This window comes from Diabrotica undecimpunctata, chromosome 2 (genome assembly GCF_040954645.1).
Source record: "Diabrotica undecimpunctata isolate CICGRU chromosome 2, icDiaUnde3, whole genome shotgun sequence".
Classification (NCBI taxonomy): domain Eukaryota; kingdom Metazoa; phylum Arthropoda; class Insecta; order Coleoptera; family Chrysomelidae; genus Diabrotica; species Diabrotica undecimpunctata.
Genome location: NC_092804.1, coordinates 115,343,098 through 115,362,893, shown reverse-complemented (window position 1 = coordinate 115,362,893; position 19,796 = coordinate 115,343,098). Strand labels below are relative to the sequence as shown.

The window sequence follows — 19,796 nt, the reverse complement described above, 5'->3', positions numbered from 1 at the left end:
CTTATTTATAACACTAACTTTTACAATAGAGCTTTAATAAATAATCCACAACCAGTTTCATATAAAAAAATACCTTTCATAAAAAATTTAACAGACCAAATTGTCCCACTTTTCAAAACATTTCCGAACATTAAATTAATTAAATACAATCCACTTCTAAATTCAAGGTTATTCACAAAAATAAAAGTTAAAACTCCAAATTCATTAATAAGTAATATAATTTATAGAATAAATTGCAGTCAATGTCAAAGTTGTTATATTGGTCAAAGTCAACAGTGGCTTAAAAAACGTGTCACTCAACACAAAAGTGACTGTAACATACAAAAAAACTCTTGTGCCTTAGTGGACCACCACTTGAAGACAGGACATAACTTTGACTTTAATAATGTAAAAATCTTGGAACAAGTTGATAATTATAAAAATCGGCTTTTCCTTGAAATGGTACACATTAATAAAACTCCTGAATCTATCAATTATAAGACAGACACCAATCATTTAAGTAATATCTACTGCAACATACTAAACAATATATAATATGATAGATCTTAACCTTTAAACACATACTTATTATAGTAATTCTCTAGTAACTGTACCTATAATTTTATTACATTCCTAAATATCAGTATTGCAGTAACTGACTACATACCATCAATTACATTTTATAGATCAATTTATCGTGTTCCTGATTCTTTCTCAATTTTATTAATTCCATCTTTCCACTTTATAAAATGAATAATACTGTCATAGTAATTGTTTATTTTAACCTACTCGCTGAAAATTGTACAACGGGAATTCACTCTATAACATATTGCGGTTACCATAACTCCTTAATAAAATTAAACAAAAATATGTCATTTATTTAGATATGCCAGAAAAATTTAAATTTTCATTCTTATAGTTGTAAGTATTAAAATATTCATTTTGTTTACATATAATCATTAATTATTCTAATAAATTTACAGTTTTCTCCTGAAGAAGTCACAAAATCGTGACGAAATATTGAGACTGAACAAATAGAGTTTTATTTCCTGACCGATTGCTGATACTCTAAATCAATATTTAAAACAGTACGGTCGAAAAAATAATTTGAAATATATATATATATATATATATATATATATATATATATATATATATATATATATATATATATATATATATATATATATATATCAAAGCCGTTGTTCGGGAATCCCTTCGAAGCCCACAGATGTTGACCTGTGAATTCTCTCGAATGAAAGGGAACGCCAGACCGGTTTCTAACGGGTCGGAGAAAATACTAGAACAAAAGTGAGAATAACAAAATGTTTACAGATTTTTAATATGACTCATATTTATCGTAATAATACCCAAGCCAACCGTATCCTTCTCTTTATTTCTCCGGTCTGATTTTCTTTATTTTATTTAACTAGTTGTCCCAAATATACATATTCTTTTACTTGTTCTATAGTTGTTTGTGCAATTGTAATTATTAATTCTTCTGGTTGGTTGGTCATAATTTTCGTTTTATTATAATTCATTTGTAGAGCTATTTTTGTTGATTCGCTATTTAATTCATCCTTCATATTTTGTAATTCTTCACTTTTATCTGTTATTAATACAACGTCGTCTGCATATCTCAAGTGATTCAAGTATTGGCCATTTATGTTAATACCCCGTTTTTCCCATTGTAATTTCCTCATAACTTCTTCCAAAGCTTGATTGAATAGTTTGGGTGATATAGTGTCACCCTGTCTGACTCCTCGCCGTATCTTAATGGGCTCCGTTTGTTCGACTATATTGCTTGATCATATATATTGGAAATTAAAACTGTATATCTATAGTCTAATCTCCCATCTTGTAAAGACTTCTTTACTACCCAATGTTCTACCTTTTCAATTAATATTTTTATCGTAAGCAGATGGTCGCTTGTACTGAATCCTTTTCTAAAACCGGCTTGCTCTCTTTAATGGTAATTATCTAACTTAGTTGCTAATCTGTTTGTTAGTAGTTTAGTTAACAGTTTGTACATTACATTCAGTAGCGTTATGGGCCTATAGTTTTTTAGATCTTTTCTATCGCCGTTCTTAAATAGTAACAGTGTTATTGCCTCGTTCCATGTGGTGGGTATTTGTTGGGGTGGGTTCTTTTAACTATTATTTTTAAATTAGAATATATTTATAGAAAATATTTTTTTCCTAACTCTCTCAACCATTCAACTTCTTCTACTTTAGGTGCCGTGTCAGTATTCAGACGTTGGCCATCATCATGTTTACAATTTCCTGAAACCGTTCTCTATCGGCTGCTGCGCGAAATAATTCTTCTACTGTGGTACCACACCATTGTCTAATATTAAGCAGCCATGGCAGTTTCTTTCGAGCAATATATCTCTTTCCCTCCACTTAGCCTTGTATTATAAGGCCAAGTAAATGGTATTTGGGTCCCTAATTATATGGCCGAAGTATTCTGTTTTTCTTCTCTTCATGATGTTTGTGAGCAAGAGTTCTGAATCCATCATTTTAAAAACATCTTCATTGGAAGTGTACGAAATCCATGATATTTTTAGGATCCGTCGATAGCACCACAATTAGAATGCTTCTAATTTGTTAAGCATTGTGGTTTTCAGTCAGTAATAGAAATCTCTGGGTAATCAAATCAACCCGGTAGAGGAGTCAATAGCGACTTTACCATTTCAAATATCTAACAGCAGCTTCGACAACACAATGCATTTTGATCTTTTTGCAAAAACATTCGCATGTTAGTAGTCAATTCTATCGTCTTTACGTGCCGTCACAAATTGGATGATGTTAAGCACGCGTTTAGTTTATCCGCAGCAGTTAGCAGGGGAATAATTATTAAATAAAGAAAAGTCTAATAGAATCATGGCTCCAACAAAAATGTTTTTGATTGTCACGAATATCTTTGAAAGTTGTGTTCAGTGCCTATTTTTGGCGATGTTGCAATCTGGTCTTTCATTGATTTGTATGTTTAATGGTAATTTCAAGGCAAAATGTGCAGTCGCCCGTCTTCTAATAAAGTTGCAGATATTCCAGATGAAGCCAACGCTAGGGATACTGCAATATGACCTTTGCCAATAACAATAAAATTAGTAATATTTTTCCTGTCCCTTCCGGAGCACCAAGGAAGTAAATTCCACCAGATCCAATGTTCACAGTTTCTATCAAAGTATCCTAGGCAATCCTTTGTTGTTAATTCAATTGTGGAAAATTTTTACGAACTATTTCATCAAATGCTTGAGTGTTGAACTGTTGTTCTTCTTGTAACTATTGTTTTTTTTTTTTTCATAAAATCACGAAGGAAATGAATACCATTTATTTACTATAAGATATTAATGGTGCGTCATACATTTTCTTTGAAATATATGTCAAGCTACATAAAACAATCTATGTCTTAATAATAAATTACAATAAAATAAAACACAGACCAAACAGTTCAATTACATTGTATACAATTTTATTTTATGTTGATTTTATTATATTTTATTCCATTTTATTTTACTCTATTTTATGTTAGTTTATTTTATATTATTTTATTTTATTCTACTTTATTTCATAAGCTTATTTTATTTTGATTTATTTTATTTTACTCTATTTGATTCCATTTTATTCTATTTTACTTTATTTTATCTTATTCTACTTTATTTCATTTTATTCTAATTTATTTTATTCTATTTTCTTAATATTGTTCTGAAGCTATTTTCTTGTGGCATTTTAAAGTAATTACTATTTAAATGTGAATAAGCCACAATTAAAGGTTAAAGTACGTTTATTGACGTTTCAATTTCCACTTCGGAAATCGTTCTCAAAATACAAACATTAGTAAATTAAACAAATTTTGTTTTTTTGTTACTTAGTGAAAAAATTCTTCTAATAATTTAATTTTATCTGACTCATTTATGTTGACAATTCAGACATACATTATACATTATTTTAAAGTAGACGACTTTAAAATGATATTGCCAATATTGTTGAGTTGCGCTCCTGGGACGATTTTATTTATAAGATAGTTCATTCGATTACATGAAATCAACTTTAACTTGAGAATATCCATCAGAAAAAATCATAGCATGTAATTCGTCTTTAAAAAGACAAATACATGTCATGATGACAGTAAAATTCTCCTGTTAGTGATTCCATAGTAAATTATGAGGGAAAAACCAGGAAAAAACCTCATAATACTATCCCCACATGGTAAGTATTTGATCGTGCATTTAGTTTACCTTCAATAAACACTAAATTCTGATTTTATATGTTTGTTATTTAAAAAACATAAATGATGTATGCTCTTTATTTTACTGACTTACTAATACTGGTATTTTCCTTTTAATAACTTCCTCTTTCAATATGGGTAAGCAGATCCTACTACATTCTGCCGAGGAATTTGCAACACAATTGGTCTCATTTAGCATAATTAGAGCCGCTTCTTTGATTTTTCTCTTTTTACCATCAGTTTCTTTTAGGACTATATTTGAATCATTTCATTGAATCCTATGTTCATTATCCCATGCGTGTTTACATATTTGAGATCTATCAAATTCTCTATTTTTAATATAAGATTGATAGATTGATAGATCTCAACTATGTAAACAACTTTATTTTAATAGTCTTTAACTTTAATTAACTTTAATTACCTTAGTCTTTATGTTAATTTTTTTTGATGATTTTTTTTTAATTGATAACTTTATCATTACTTTATACCAGCATCGGTTATTACTTCATAATTTTCAAATCAAAATATTTCGAAAACGGTACACAGTATCGAGTTTTACCAAGAGTACCTTCTTGGTGTAAAACAGTATGATGTTTAAGTTCACTTGGAATTTTGATCAATAATTCTACCCTTCAAAAAGTTATGTTGAATAATACCTTGTAACTAGCGCCCTCTATGAGTCAGATATAAAAATAAATTCATAGAATGTATCAGCTTCCAAAACATATTCGTATAAAATTTCGCTACAATGTTGCCAGTAGGTTCGGCAAAATCGTAAAGAATGTGTAATATTCTTTCTTTAACGCCCTTTACCTTGAAAATGCCTAGCGTTACAAAAGCGTGTTACCTTTTTTTTGAAACATCTTGTACATATTAGAAACCTTTTTGAAAAAACATTCCAAATTCTGGAATCGCTTGCTGAGTTAAACGAACACATATATTTTTTATGTTTGCAAGTATAGGCGCCATTTCTACTGAACCAGTTGATCAAATTGTAAAAATATCAGGTCACCTTCGATCCTTCAACGAGTTGGTGAATAACGATTATACATAATATACATACAACACACAATATATAAACATATAATACATAAACACATAATGCACAAAGTCATAATACAACAAAAAAATAATACAAAAACATACAAAATAATCAGAATTTGATATCCTGAGGGCACAAACACCATCCTCAGATTTTTTTCAACTAAAAGCATGGCTACTGACAATAAGCCCGAGGCCAAATAAGTCACCCGTCAGATTTGAAAAACATAACCTATCTAAATTGTAAAAATATTAGGTCACCTTCGATCTATCATCGTGTTAATGAAAATTTTGCAATATATAATTTTTGTACTAAAAGCCTAATTTATTACAAACTATAACATTACAGATCACTCACCTGCGCTGCTTCTTCCTCTCTTCCTTCGTGGACGATCTCCCAATCTCGTTCATCGCTTGGTTCTTCCGGAGCAGCTATTGGAGGTAGATTTGAATCAAACAAAAACGCATGGTATAGTTCCAGATGACCTCTCACCCTTGAACGGGCACTGAAATCACTTTATTACATAGTCGTTAAAAAAGTAGCCATGCAGCAAAAAATAATGTAAATAACAAAAAAAAATTACTTTGGAAACGTGAATAGCCTTAGGTAAAATTGATCAAAATGACAGTGCCTTCAGGTGACTTATTTACTTTTTTGTTTACAATTTCTTACACATAAGTAACCTCAATTGAAGTAAAAAAGAGGAACAGTGAGAACAAAATGCTGTTGGCAAAATAGGAATGACATAATAACAATTCTGGATAGTGGGGAGACGTGGCTGATTAAGGTTATCATGGAACAAAGAACAATTGACCCCAATCCGCGTCAAGCTACTGTAATGAACAATACACGTAGTTGACAAGTGTGTCAAGATTTATTTGTCTTTACTGACTAATTATTATGAAACTGTGTACTTATTAATTATTATTAAATTACATGGTCCCTATTTTGCTATCTTAGTAGCTCTAGAATAAACATTTTTAAATGGACTCTATATGATGTACGTATTTTAAAGTTGGTACTCTAAAATCATCCATCGCATATACCAATTAATGTATGTAAATATGTTTTGACTTTAGCCGAACTCTGGCTTAACTATCATGTCACGGAGGGGTTTCTCTTCTTCCTCTATAAATATGTTTTACTGCAACAATATTTATTCATTTATTCAGTTTCATGATTGAGTTGTCTCTTGGCTTCAATATGAGTTCCTTAACGTCTCGTCATCTCGTCATGGTAATTGTCATCGTATATTGCTTATGGGTAAATGCCGCTAACAACATTAGTCCGTCATTTTCTTTACTAATAATTGGAATGCGTGCATGCGGACTTATATTATTTAAAATAGCAACTAACTTCTCATGTTAAAGCATGTCAAATGCTTTCCTATATCCGAACAAAGCCGGCATATACGTCAAAATGTATATCTCGGAATCTTTGCATTAGTACTTGGATGCTAAATAACACCTCTCTTGTACCGAAACCACTTGAAACCAACAGATTTGCCAATATGTTTTATTTTTTAATATATAGCAGGGGTCTCGACTAACCGACAAGACAAATCCCCAAGCTGAGGGGTTGAGTCTCAATAGATTGCAGCGTGAAAATTGCTCTGCTAGATACAACACCCTATCAGATACGTAAGTCACATTGTTTTGAACCTTTCGATTCTCGGAACTCTAAGAAATATAAATGCCACCTTTGACTAGAAAGGGAGACTAGAGGACCTTAGAGGTGTTCAGACATAATTCAACGGATGGTAGCTCGCACCCTTACCCGCTCGAGTAACTGCGTCAACCAAATATGCGAACCTGTGGTTTTTCTCGTACTAAGCAGGATTGCAAACACTGCCGAAGATCTAACACCAACATGGAATACGATTACAAGTGCTGTAACAGACATCATGAAAAACAACTTAGGGTACAAACGAAATAACAAGAGGCAAAAATGGATGACAGAAGAAATACTATTACTAATGGCAGAACGACGAAGACACAAGAATAACCAAGATGGCAGCAATATGTATGAAAACATTAACAGGCAAATAAAAGCAAAAATAAGAATAGCTACAAATGAATGGCTTAAGCAACAATGTATCGATCTAGAACATTTACAACGACAGCACGACGACCGTAATTTACATAAAAAGCTTAAGGAGACTGCTGGAATATACAGAAAACGAAGACCAACTACCATAGTTAATCAGGATAACCAGATAGTGCTGGGTGAAAAGGAGAAAATTGATATATGGGAAAATTATATCCAGGAGCTCTTCCATGACGAAAGACCCATGAGTGAAGTTTATACAGACGACCAGCTGACTGGCCCTTCAATCACCAAAGAGGAGATAGAAAAGGCAATATTAAATTCAAAAAACATTAAGGCACCTGGACCAGATGAAATCCCGTCAGAAATACTCAAATTACTGGATGAAAGGGGAATTTCAGCACTACACAAAATATTTAACTTAATTTATGAAACTGGCTGCTATCCTTAACAGTGGTTACGCTCTACCTTTATTCCCCTGCCCAAGAAAGTCAATGCAAAAAGATGTGAGGATCACAGACTCATTAGCCTGATGAGTCACACTTTAAAGATATTCTTAAAAATACTACAACAAAGATTATACAAAAAATGTGAATGGGACATCAGTGACTCCCAGTTCGGGTTTAGGCAAGGTTTAGGAACACGAGAAGCAATAGTAGCAACACAGGTGCTGGTCCAAAATTGTTACGATCAGAAGAAGAATGTGTTCCTATGCTTTTTAGATTACCAAAAAGCGTTTGATCGTGTCCAACACCACAAGTTAATGCAGATCCTCAAGAAAGTTGATATAGACCAAAAAGACATAAGATGCATTGAAAACTTGTACTGGCATCAAACGGCACAGTTAAAAATAGACAATTCTATATCCAAACCCATACATATAAGAAGGGGCGTTCGACAGGGATGTGTGCTTTCCCCTCTTTTATTTAACATTTATTCGGAAACCATATTTCAAGAGTCTTTGGAGGATGCAAAGATTGGAACCAAAGTGAATGGAGTATTGATCAACAACATACGATATGCTGATGATGGTGTCTTAATTTGTGACAACATAGTCGATCTTCAACAACTGATCACTATAATCGGAGAATACAGTAAGCGAATGGGATTAGAGATTAATACCAAAAAAACCAAATTTATGATCATCTCCAGAAACTTGGATGCACTTGAAAACTCCACCATAACACTGAATACTAAGTCCATTAAAAGAGTGAGTAAATTTAAATACCTGGGATCGTTGCTTTTTGAAGACTGGGTATCGGACAGGGAAGTAAAATGTCGCATTGAGCAAGCTCGACAAGCTTTCGTAAAATTCAAGAAGGTACTGACTTGTTCAGAATTCGATCTTCAACTGAGACTAAGGTTTACTAAGTGCTACGTGTGGTCAGTGCTGCTATATGGCGTAGAGGGCTGGACACTCAAAACGAGGGATATAAACAGATTAGAAGCTTTCGAAATGTGGCTCTATCGCCGTATCCTAAAAATACCATGGACAGCGAAAATCACAAATATAGATGTCCTTAAAAGAATAAACCAAGAACACCAACTTTTCGAAACCATCAAGAAAAGGAAAAGGGCGTATCTAGGTCACATCATGCGAAATGAGAAATACCAGTTCCTCCAACTTATAATCGAGGGTAAAATTGAAGGCAAGAGAGGAATGGGACGCAAGAAAATGTCCTGGCTCCGAAACATAAGGCAATGGACAGGGATTAACGACATACAATCTCTGATACATATTGCAAGAAATAGAGAATTAATGGAAAATGTGATCGTTAACATCCATTAGTGGATTAGCATCTGAAGAAGAAGCAGGATTACTATCGCAATGACGAGTCATTAGTAGGGTAAAACTAACCTATCTCACGACGGTCACATTGGTATATATTCTGGAGTAAATGATTTTCAGAAACAACTTTACATAAATCATTAAACTATCTGTTCTGTACTCTTTGCAATACTTGCTCTTAGCCTTTTTAGATATCGGTACGAATGTTTACTTAAGCCAATCTTTGGAGATTATTCCAGTCTTGTATCTAGTTGATCAAGCTTCATAGCAGTTAGACAGGTCTATCTTCTTCAAGCATTTTTAAAACATCTATCTATTCTACTCCAATTGATCGCGACACTTTTTCATTCTTAATGCTTGATATGACGTGTACAAGTTCTTCCTTGCTGATGCCCCTGCCGTCACATACATTAAGATTGTGTAAAGTACCCCTATGATCTACAAAAGATTTTCAATATATATTTTCCATTCTTGAAATTGTTCTTCTGTGTTACTATGAATTTGCCGTTGTTCATTCTTAGCATGTTACTATTGCTCTTTTTATATGAACCTTTTGTCTGTCTGATTTGCGTATTACATATTAAATGAGCCGTGTTTAGCATCTAAGTGTTCTAGATCCCTGCATTGTCCCTTTAACCAATATTCCTTTGCTAGTCTAATCTTAGATCTAATTTCTTTTTGTATCTCTTTGTATTAGGTAGGATTTTTATTTTTACCTGATCTGCGAAGGTCCATTAATTTTAGGATGTCGTCAGTTATCCAACCTTTATAAATATGAGGTCTTATCTCTTTTTAACTTACCCTCACTAACCTCCACAACGATGTTTTGATCTGTCTCCATGTATCTTCAATGCTGTTTTCATTTATTTTGCGAATGCTGTACAATCTTGAATTCAATCCTACTTCTACTTCTGTTCTTAAAGATTGGGTCTGAGAGCTTTCTTTTATCGATATATTGTATTTTTGAGGTTTTTTTCTACATTTGATATCGCAGTCCATTCACTAATGTTTTTGTACCAAGAAACCTGTTTTCTTCCTACACCTCTTCGGCCTTTTATTTTGCCTTTAAGGATTAGTTGTGATATCCTAGTATTTTCCCCCACTATATGTCCCAGATAAGACATTTTTCGATGTTTAACAGTCTTTAGCAATTCTCTATCTTTGTTATCCCTCCTTAGTTGTTCCTCATTAGGAAAGTCCAAGGTATCTCTAGCATCCGTCTATGAATCCACATTTCCAATGCTCCAATTCTGTTCATAATTGATACTTTTAGTGTCCACACTTCTGCTCCATACAAAAGCACAGACCAAATATACTAGCACTTATCCATTATTTGTCTTTGTTCTAAACTGAGATGATTCTTTCAAAAAAATGTCCTCATTTTCATAAAAGTAGTTTTAGTAATTGCTATTTTTCGTTTTATTCCTATGTCTGGATCTAGTTTGTTCGTTATGATTGATATGATAATATGTAATTTTGTGAACTTTTTCAACTTGGCCATTTAATTGAAGCTCTGCACCTGGATGTGGGTTACGACTAAAGACTAAAAGATTAGTTTTGTTTGAGTTTATTTTAATGTCCATTTCCTCTCCTACTTAGTGAATACGATCAAGCAGAATTTGGAGACCTTCAATATTTTCTGACAGAATTACTGTATCGTCAGCGTATCTAATTACATTAAATTGTTTCCGTTGTTTTTGATTCCATATGGCGGTTTCTCAAGTGCCTTATTAAGTAGCTGGTACGAGTAAACTGAAAGAGAACAATGTTGCAAAAACAACAAAGCATGCAAATACATATATATTCTTTGATCACGGCATTTTTGTAATAGGATATTTAGTGAAAAAACTGCCTTCCTAGTTCCCATAGCATTCACATCCCTAAAACCAAATTGGGTATCATCGAGACCTTCGCATTTGAATTCTGTGGAGTATTCTTAATTGTAATCTATTTGATTCTGAACATTTCTACCTATATGAGAAATCCTTGTATATAAACTTCTTAGGTTGCTTGCAGTGTGTAATAACACCACTACAAATCATACTTTGTAAATTATCTAAATACTTGCAGATTTTTGTTTATAATATATATATATATATATATATATATATATATATATATATATATATATATATATATACAATAAACTTGATTTTAGGTTGCCTAAAAAGTTACTATTTTTTTAACAAAAGTAGAGTTTTGCAATGTGGTAAAAAATAGGAAATTTTAATAAAACATTCAAATGCGTTTTTGATATGTAATACATGTTTAATGCAATTTTAAACGTTTAACCCACTGTATCTCAATAACGGCAAAACTTATCAAATATGTTTATGGAAAATTTTAACATTGAAATTTACTGACAAACATTTTCCACGTAACTTTGGAAATATCCTGTATATTTGGTCAAGCAGATTTTTTAAGTTTACAGAAATATCTTAAATGTATTCCACACGTCATATTTGATTAGCCCAGGAATAATTATGCACAAACCCTCCTGCATTCCGCATTAATAGTGTCCCAACTAAGAAGCTAATTGCCAACCATCAGTTTTGGTTTTACAGATTTATAAATGTACAAACATGTACTGCTTTCACCTCAGAATTCTTTCTCTGTTCTTGATTAATACATAGAGATGATAGCGAACATATTAACTACAAGAATTACTCTTGTATTAGTACAAAAAATTTAAGTGTAGGAAGATTTACTTAAAAAACAAATTTTGACATGATTATTATACTAACTTTTAAAGAAATTAAAAAAAATTGTATTCGCTCCGTGCGTGACCATGGTAGGGGTACCTTGAAACGATGCCAGCGTGCGTAGCGGCGAAATATGACACAATTGGCCCTACCTTTTTACGCATAAATTTTATCAAAAATGTGTGCAAATACATGTTGCGTATTTAGTTGTGCTAATAATAGCAAAAATAGTAAGTGTAGTTTTTATAGGTTCCCAAAGATTACATATAAATTAGAGAAAAGAAAGAGATGGATCCGTGCTATTAATATGAAAAAGAAAATATCACGTAACCTCATTTTTATGCAATTGAAATATTTAAATAATTTACCTTAAATGATATTTTATAAGGCTTCAAGCTAACTGCAGAGTGCCTGATGACTTTAGCTTTTATATCATAACTTTTACTATTACTGTTTTTAATTATATGCTCTTTCACGTGAAAAACTTGATTTGCCAGTACTAGATTTTTAGCTTTTCTTTTCCGTTTGGGCTTAAAAAGATATATTATGATGAATTTTGAGAAACCCAGTTTTTAATACTACATTTATTTTGTACATAAACTGAAAAAATATAGTTAAAAAGTTAATTATTAATAATTGTCAATTTCGCCTGTATTTAACAATGTCAAACATATGTCATTAATGTCATATGTTTAACCTGAAAATTGTTAGACTCCAAAACTGTCAGATGAAGGCGGTAGGTGTCGCGTCAGTCACGCACGGAGCGAATATAATTTATAAAAAAGCAGGTGAGGCTGCAAAGCTAGGTGGTCAATAAATATGAAATATAGTAATATAAACTAAAATATTAGCTTCGGCAATTTTCTGTGACTTTAAACAACGAATGAGCTATTGTATATAATAAACAAAAGAGACTAGTATCTAATATTAATCTGTTCGGCATAAATATTTGTTTAAAAGGTAAACCTTTTACTTATATCCCCTATTAAATTGTCTGAATCTTAAAAAGTGGCAAATAAGAACATAATGATGAAAATAGTATGATTAAATTGTATTGACAATCTGTGTAAATTTAAAAAATGTATTTTTTTAAAATTTGTACATAATTTTTAATATAAATATACAAAAATATTATAAATATTTATAATATTTGTATATTTGTATTTTAAAAAATCTAAATAGAATGTTTTTTTGTAATATATAAATATTATTGACGTAGTATTATTGTTTATTTAAATTTAAAGTGATTATCCGATTCTGTTGTTATTTGTTATTATATATAATGTAAATCCAATTGAGTTCTTCTGAATTTGTAAGCCAGACACAATATATTTACAACAGGATGTAGAGTCAAAAAATATAATACTTAGAGAACACTACAATCGTAACACAAAAGACAAACGTAGGATCTTGTTTGTTAATTCTGTACCCATTAAGATATTTTATGAAAATAAACGTTTTATTAATTTTTTTACAGAACGACAATTCATTGGTGTAATTATAGTTTAGGAATGCCTGTAATTAACATCCCATGTGTATATAAATTTGAAATTTGGTATTTATTTAACAAAGTACATTAAAAAAAGTATAGACTACATTAAGTATGTGCACAAAATTAGAGCTTTTGGGCCTGGTTGAATGACACTTTATTGAATTGCAAAAGATCCAAAGCATTTAATGAAGATATTTTCTGTAAAAGGTTTTGTATTGAATCTATGACACATCTGTAAAGGGAAATGAATTGGAATATGGAGAAATATTAATTTACAAAAAATCAGCTTAATAATTATATATTCCAATTTATTAGTGTGCAAAGATCTTAGTTTGCGTTGTAGCTTAAAAATATAAGCGGAAATAAACGGTTTTAAATATACCATTTTTCCTACAAAATCCATTTGACACCATTATTAATTGAACTTTATGCTGTTACGACTGTACAAGATTAATATAACTTATTATGGTTGCCCTATTGTTAAAATTGGATGGTGGTCGGAAAAATTAATATCGAAGACTCAATACTAAAATTAGATAACAAAATCCTGGAAAGGGTGGAACACTTTAGATATCTGGGTAGTTGGATTCACTATAGGATTTAATGTGACGAGGAAATTTCGACCAGAATAAAAATTACACGAAAAAGCTTTATTAACTGGCGTTCTGTATTGCACACGTCTAAGAGTATTGAAGTGCTACGTCTGGCTCGCTTTGTTCTATCGATATGAAACCTGGACAACAAAAATAAAAAATCTTAATAAATTAGAAGCGTTCGAGTTGTGGTGTTACCGTCGCATGTTCAGAATCCCGTGGACAGCACACATATCTAATGAATGTGTGCTATAGACCATGCACAAAGACCGAGAATTGATCAACAATATCAAAATAAGAAAGGTCCAATACTTCGGCCATATAATGAGAGGACCTAAATATCGCTTATTCCGGTTGATCATTCAGGGCAAAATCGAAGGAAAACGGTGGATCGGAAGAAAGCAACTGTCCTGACTGCTAAATATTAGACAATGGACAGGTCGAACGGCAGAGGAATTGTTTCATCTCAACATTTCATCAGCTTGGTAATACGGTGATACCCAACGCTTGAAAGCAATCACGGTACACAAAGAAGAATATTATGTTTGCGACAATAGGCAAATTCGACCCTGTGTGAACAGGAGTAGACTATATTTTTTTTTGTTTAAGCTCAGTGCAGTGATTAATAGACTGGGTGGAGTTCTTATACCCAACCCGGCGCGTCCCAATGGATCATAGGCTAATAGGTCAGATGTGAGTAAAATATAACAAAATACAAAGCCGTGGATCAACTGAGAACATGGCATACAGATAGGTCAGTAACTCCACACACACACACACACATGCGCTCGCACGCGCTCTGACACACACACACACACGCACACACACACACACACACACACACACACACACACACACACACACACACACACACACACACACACACACACACACACACTTGACTATATGGGAGAATTGTGATTCCACTATTGCGCCTCCCAATCCCGAGGTGTAACACTATCTTTTCCATTGTATACATAGCAGAGGGGGAAAAATGTTGCTTAAGAGATTCCCCAGAGAGCTAGTGATATTATGGTAAGGTGTTGGCGCACTACATTGCCTGATTCGTTGGAATAAAATGGACACGAGACAAAAAATAGATGGTGCCAAAAAGAAGACTCGAAATTAATGATTTTTGGAGTTAGTACAAATAAAAGCGGACGAGCGGAGAGGCGTTCCCGTTCGAGAACTCTGGCTCTGCCCCAAAAAAGGTCTCAATGAACTCAATTAGTGCCCTGTAGGCGAACTTCCATCAGTGTAAGTCAATTTCCGCATAACTTACCCTTGCTATAGGAGGTTTCGAGGTCAGCTTGATACAAGAGCTCTGGATTAATCAATGCCAAATAAAAGGTTCATCGGATATGTATAATATATGTGATTATCACACACTATTTTCAAACAAAAAACTGGGCGGTCTATAAAGACAATAATTCATCGAGAACAGATGTAGACGAGGTAGTTCAGGTATGGCGTAATTATTGTGAGCAACTATATTCGAACGATACTGTCTATGAAATAAACATCGATGAAAATGATTATGAAAAAGAACCGGATATTAAAAGAAACTGAAGCTGCTATAAATAAAATAGCACAGAAAATGTCTGCTGGCGTAGATGCAATTCCATTTGAAGCGTTAAAAAATATGGAGAAGACTCGTTTAAAAGTCATACACTAGTAATGTTAATCCATATGGACATCAATGCAATGGCCTACTGACCGGATAACTTCCACTTCAGAATGAAAGAAAAAAACTCCAAGGAACCACTCGTGTTTTTATTTCTCTCTGTGATTTGCGTTTACCACATTTTAATAAAAAGGGGCTCTCTCCAGCGACTGTCCTCTATTTTAACGAAGGTGTTTCGTTTGAGTTCTCTAGCTGCAATGCTATATGCGTCCCCCCAGATGTTATTTTTTAGGTTTTCACATAGTTATTTCCAATACTTTCTCTTTTCGCTGTGTATTTCTCTGATTAGTTCTTTCTTTAAGGCTTTTAGTCTTTCAGCCTCCTCTTCTACTAGTCGGTTCTTTTTTCTGTCCCTGGTGACGTTTCTTCTTAATTCTTCTAATTGTAATTTCTTCTTATAACTTCTATGTTATTTGTCCACCAGCATGGGCGGGTGCTTATTCTTCTTCCCCTTGGGCAACATCTCTTGGCTAACCCCTTAATTTTTTCATAAACATTTTTAAAATTATTTGGGTGTTGCCCCATTCCCTGCAATTCTTCTTTTTTGTCAATGAATTTGATTCATCTCCTGTCCCTTGATTTTTTTATGTTTTCCCTTATTTTATATATGATATATTTATGATATGTAAAGATTCCCTTCTACTATAGCCCATTCTTATAGTTTTCTTTTAATCGGGATCGTTGACATCGTTACGTCGATGTGCGTTTGGCTCTCTCTTTTTCGAATGATGGCTTTCCGCTATTTAATATGATCCAGTTCATAGTTGAATTACTTCAACCCATGCGTCTACCCTTTTATCGCTTGCCGGTGCTCCCCAAAGTATTGACTTTGCATTGAGGTCTTCTGCTATTAATAACTTATCTTTCCAGGATATATGGTTCGCTATATCGTCAACGGTGTTTTGATATTCCCTAAAGGTGATGTTTGGGGAGATGTACAGTACGAAGATTTCAAGGTCTAAAATGAGAAATCTATCTTTCCTTTGACATTATGAAAGTGGCAAGTAAATAGTAAATTTATACGCCTGATATTAATGTTTTAGGTTAGTAATTTAATTGTTTTTTTTTATTAACTCGAAACCCGTGGAAATCCTTGCCAAATTTGAAATTTGTGAACAAGCATTGTTGTGAAGACATAACAAGTACAGAACAACGATATGTGTGTAATGTACAGTCGGTAAATAATCTACCTTGGAGTTGATTTATCATTTTTTCACAATTATTGTCTGAAAATAACACCTCTACCTTCAGACTGCATTTTTTTCTAAAAGCATCACTATGCATAATATATAGTAGACCTTCTTCAACCGGCCAAATATAGTCCCGTGATGACTTTTCTTGCAATACCATATACATATACAGTTACATTTACCATATACAGTTCTTAACGTTTATGACACAATATTGGATGTCACGCATCGAAAGGACCAATGTGGCCCGGGTTTTTCTTCAACAATGTACGTATGATAGTGACTATAAAGATATGTCAGATATTTGTTTAGGATTTTTTTATTCAGTGGTTTAAGACCAATATACTTAGTAATATTATTGATGATGATGAGTAATGGAATTTGTAGGAGAAAATGAATAGCAGTCCTTAATATTTACCTCCTGGGTTGCAACAAATACTTGACAGGTGGTATATTTCTTTCTGGTTGTTCTTTCGGTAAATTTAGCAAGGGAAGTTCAACCATACCCAAAAAATCATCCCTCGTTAACCGGTTTTCATCAAAAACTTGTAATACCAACTTGTGCTCTCCTGGTTTAACCTGAAAGTAAAAAAACATTAACCTAAATTAAATTTATCGGATCAAAACTAGGTGTTTATTGTGTAAACCATTTTTCAAGTCCACAAGGAAACTAAGTTCATGTATTTGGCTGTATACCATATATTAAAAAAAATTTTAATAAAATCCTTTATAAAAAGGTATATAAAAAACCCAGTTGGGCTATGTTAAATTGACAAAACGTTTTCGGAATAAGCATTCCATCATCAGTGTCCTAAAAAAAGTATTTAACCACTTGAAAAAGAACATGAAATAATTTAAGTTTTGACTAAGGTTAATGTAAAATGTGGTTAATACTTACTAGTTAATACATGGATTTAGCCACTTAATATGGGGGTAAAAACCCTTTAAAAATTACTAAATGAAATTTAGTTTACATTATGTCTAATTTACAATTAAGATGGTAAAGTTACCGTTTGATTGGTAACATGGCGACATATGACTCTACATTAAGTTGCAAGTCCTGAGACGGTATGTCTACGAGGACTTTATTAAAGCAACTGATTGAAATGACAATCTTGGCAGGTTATGACGGAAGTTGTGACAGAGCAGTCAGTGTAACTGTATATGTCTATTTAAGACAGAAGCCAACGTTGTTTAAAATTGTGAAAGTTGAAATAAAATAAAATTATAACAGTATCAACCATCAATGTTATTGTTATAAATTATGTATGTGAAATGAAATTGTGGTGAGAAAATTATGTGATTATAGTTAGGCAACCAACTATACAGTGTCAAGTGGTGTGATGAAAAGATTCTAATATAAGGCCCTTTATGTTTTAATAACATTTGGTACCTGGAAAATGGAAACTAGACACAGGTGGAAAGTTGGGTTCTTGAAAAAGTATAGGAATTAATATATTTAATATGTGAGAATGTTATTCAATGAATGAAATAAAACTATTGTGATATAAAGTTCATGTAAAAAGTGACTTATAACTCAATTATATTAGGCCCTGTATGTCAAAAAACAACATTTGGTACCTGGAAAATGTAAAACTTCTTGAGTTGCAAGTTCATGAATATAAATATCTGATTGGGTGTTGACAAACTGAGTGATGTAGTTATATTTTGTGTGTTGACAAGTATATGAAATGGACAAAATTTGATGGTTGGAAGTGGTTTTGTAATATATTGGTCGTAAAGTTTTTTCCTCATGATTTACTATGGGATCACTAACATGAGAATTTTACTGTTAGCATTATATGTGGTTGTCTTTTTAAAGACAAATCACATGCTACGATTTTTCTGACGAGTGTTCTTAAGTTAAAGTTGATTTTATGTAATCGAATGAACTCCAATGAATCTTCCAATAAAGTCGTCTCAGCAACGCAACGATCTCAGTTTAAAATCATCTACTCTAAAATGTATACGTAATATATGTCAACAAAAACAAAATTTGTTTAATTTATTAATATTTTGGATTAATATTTATTATATTTATTAATAATGAAACGTCAAAATAAACTTATCCTAAAGTAAAATTAAGACTTATTCACAATAAAAATAAGGAAACCATGTCATTAGACATATTATATACATTAACAAATCACATTTTTGGCTAATGTTTAGTGCGATGTTATTAATATTTGTTTAGTTGACTCATATCTTATCAAATAATTGGTAACATTTACTTGGAATTCCTGTAAAATATTTGGCCCATTCTGAAAGATAACGCAGGTGTTATCTTCGATGAATAAACTTTCAACATGATTTGGCTGCACCTTATTTCAGACCAGACTTTTTAAATCAAAACTTTCCAAACAATTTGTTTCTCCTGGCAGACCTATAAGTGGATCCGATTTTAACCCAGTTAACTATGGGGTGCTTAATATCCGGCTTATAGTTTTTTTAGTGCAAAATATTTTTTAAAGAATTATTTAATCTCAAAACAAAATTATTTTATCGCCCTGTAGGTACATAGCCATTTTAAGTTAATTTTGGAAGTTATATGTATAGTGCAAAAAACAAAAATATAATGAACGAAATGATAAAAGAAATAAAAAAGATAGAAGAGACAATGGGACCCAGATTATCAAGAAAAGACAAAAATATTACGATTAGGGAAAAAGCCAATAAAAGAAAAAAAAATCAAAACAGGGAGTTCAGAACTTGAAGAACATTCCAAATACCTGGTAGTGACAATAAGCAAAACAGGAAAAAGAATTCCAGAAATAAAAGAAAAAATATTGGGAGATAATTGGCACAATTAAAAAGCAAAATACTGACTAAGAAATCTAAGAAGAACATAATATAACACAATAATTACACTAATATTATTATACGCAGCACACAATGGCAATGACTAAAAAATATGACGAAGACTTGCGCATAGTGAATAGAAAGATTTTAAGTTACATACCAATCAAACAGATCAAAATGAATATAGAAGCAGAACAAATACAGAGATTAAGAAAGTACCGAAAGAAGATATGGTGACCAAAATAAAGCA

The 19,796-nt window shown here is 32.3% G+C and overlaps 1 protein-coding gene across 3 annotated transcripts in view; it reads right to left on the bottom strand.

The window, feature by feature from the left end:
* The window catches only part of Nedd4 (E3 ubiquitin-protein ligase Nedd4), a 144,687-nt gene that overhangs the window by 86,047 nt on the left and 38,844 nt on the right, over window positions 1-19,796 (bottom strand). For all 3 annotated transcript variants that reach the window (XM_072523307.1, XM_072523309.1, XM_072523308.1), the window contains exons 5-6: window positions 17,166-17,326; window positions 5,609-5,765 (exon numbers count right to left, since the gene is read on the bottom strand). In XM_072523307.1, the coding sequence (XP_072379408.1) occupies window positions 5,609-5,765; window positions 17,166-17,326 (318 nt within the window). The remainder of the gene's footprint in view (window positions 1-5,608; window positions 5,766-17,165; window positions 17,327-19,796) is intronic.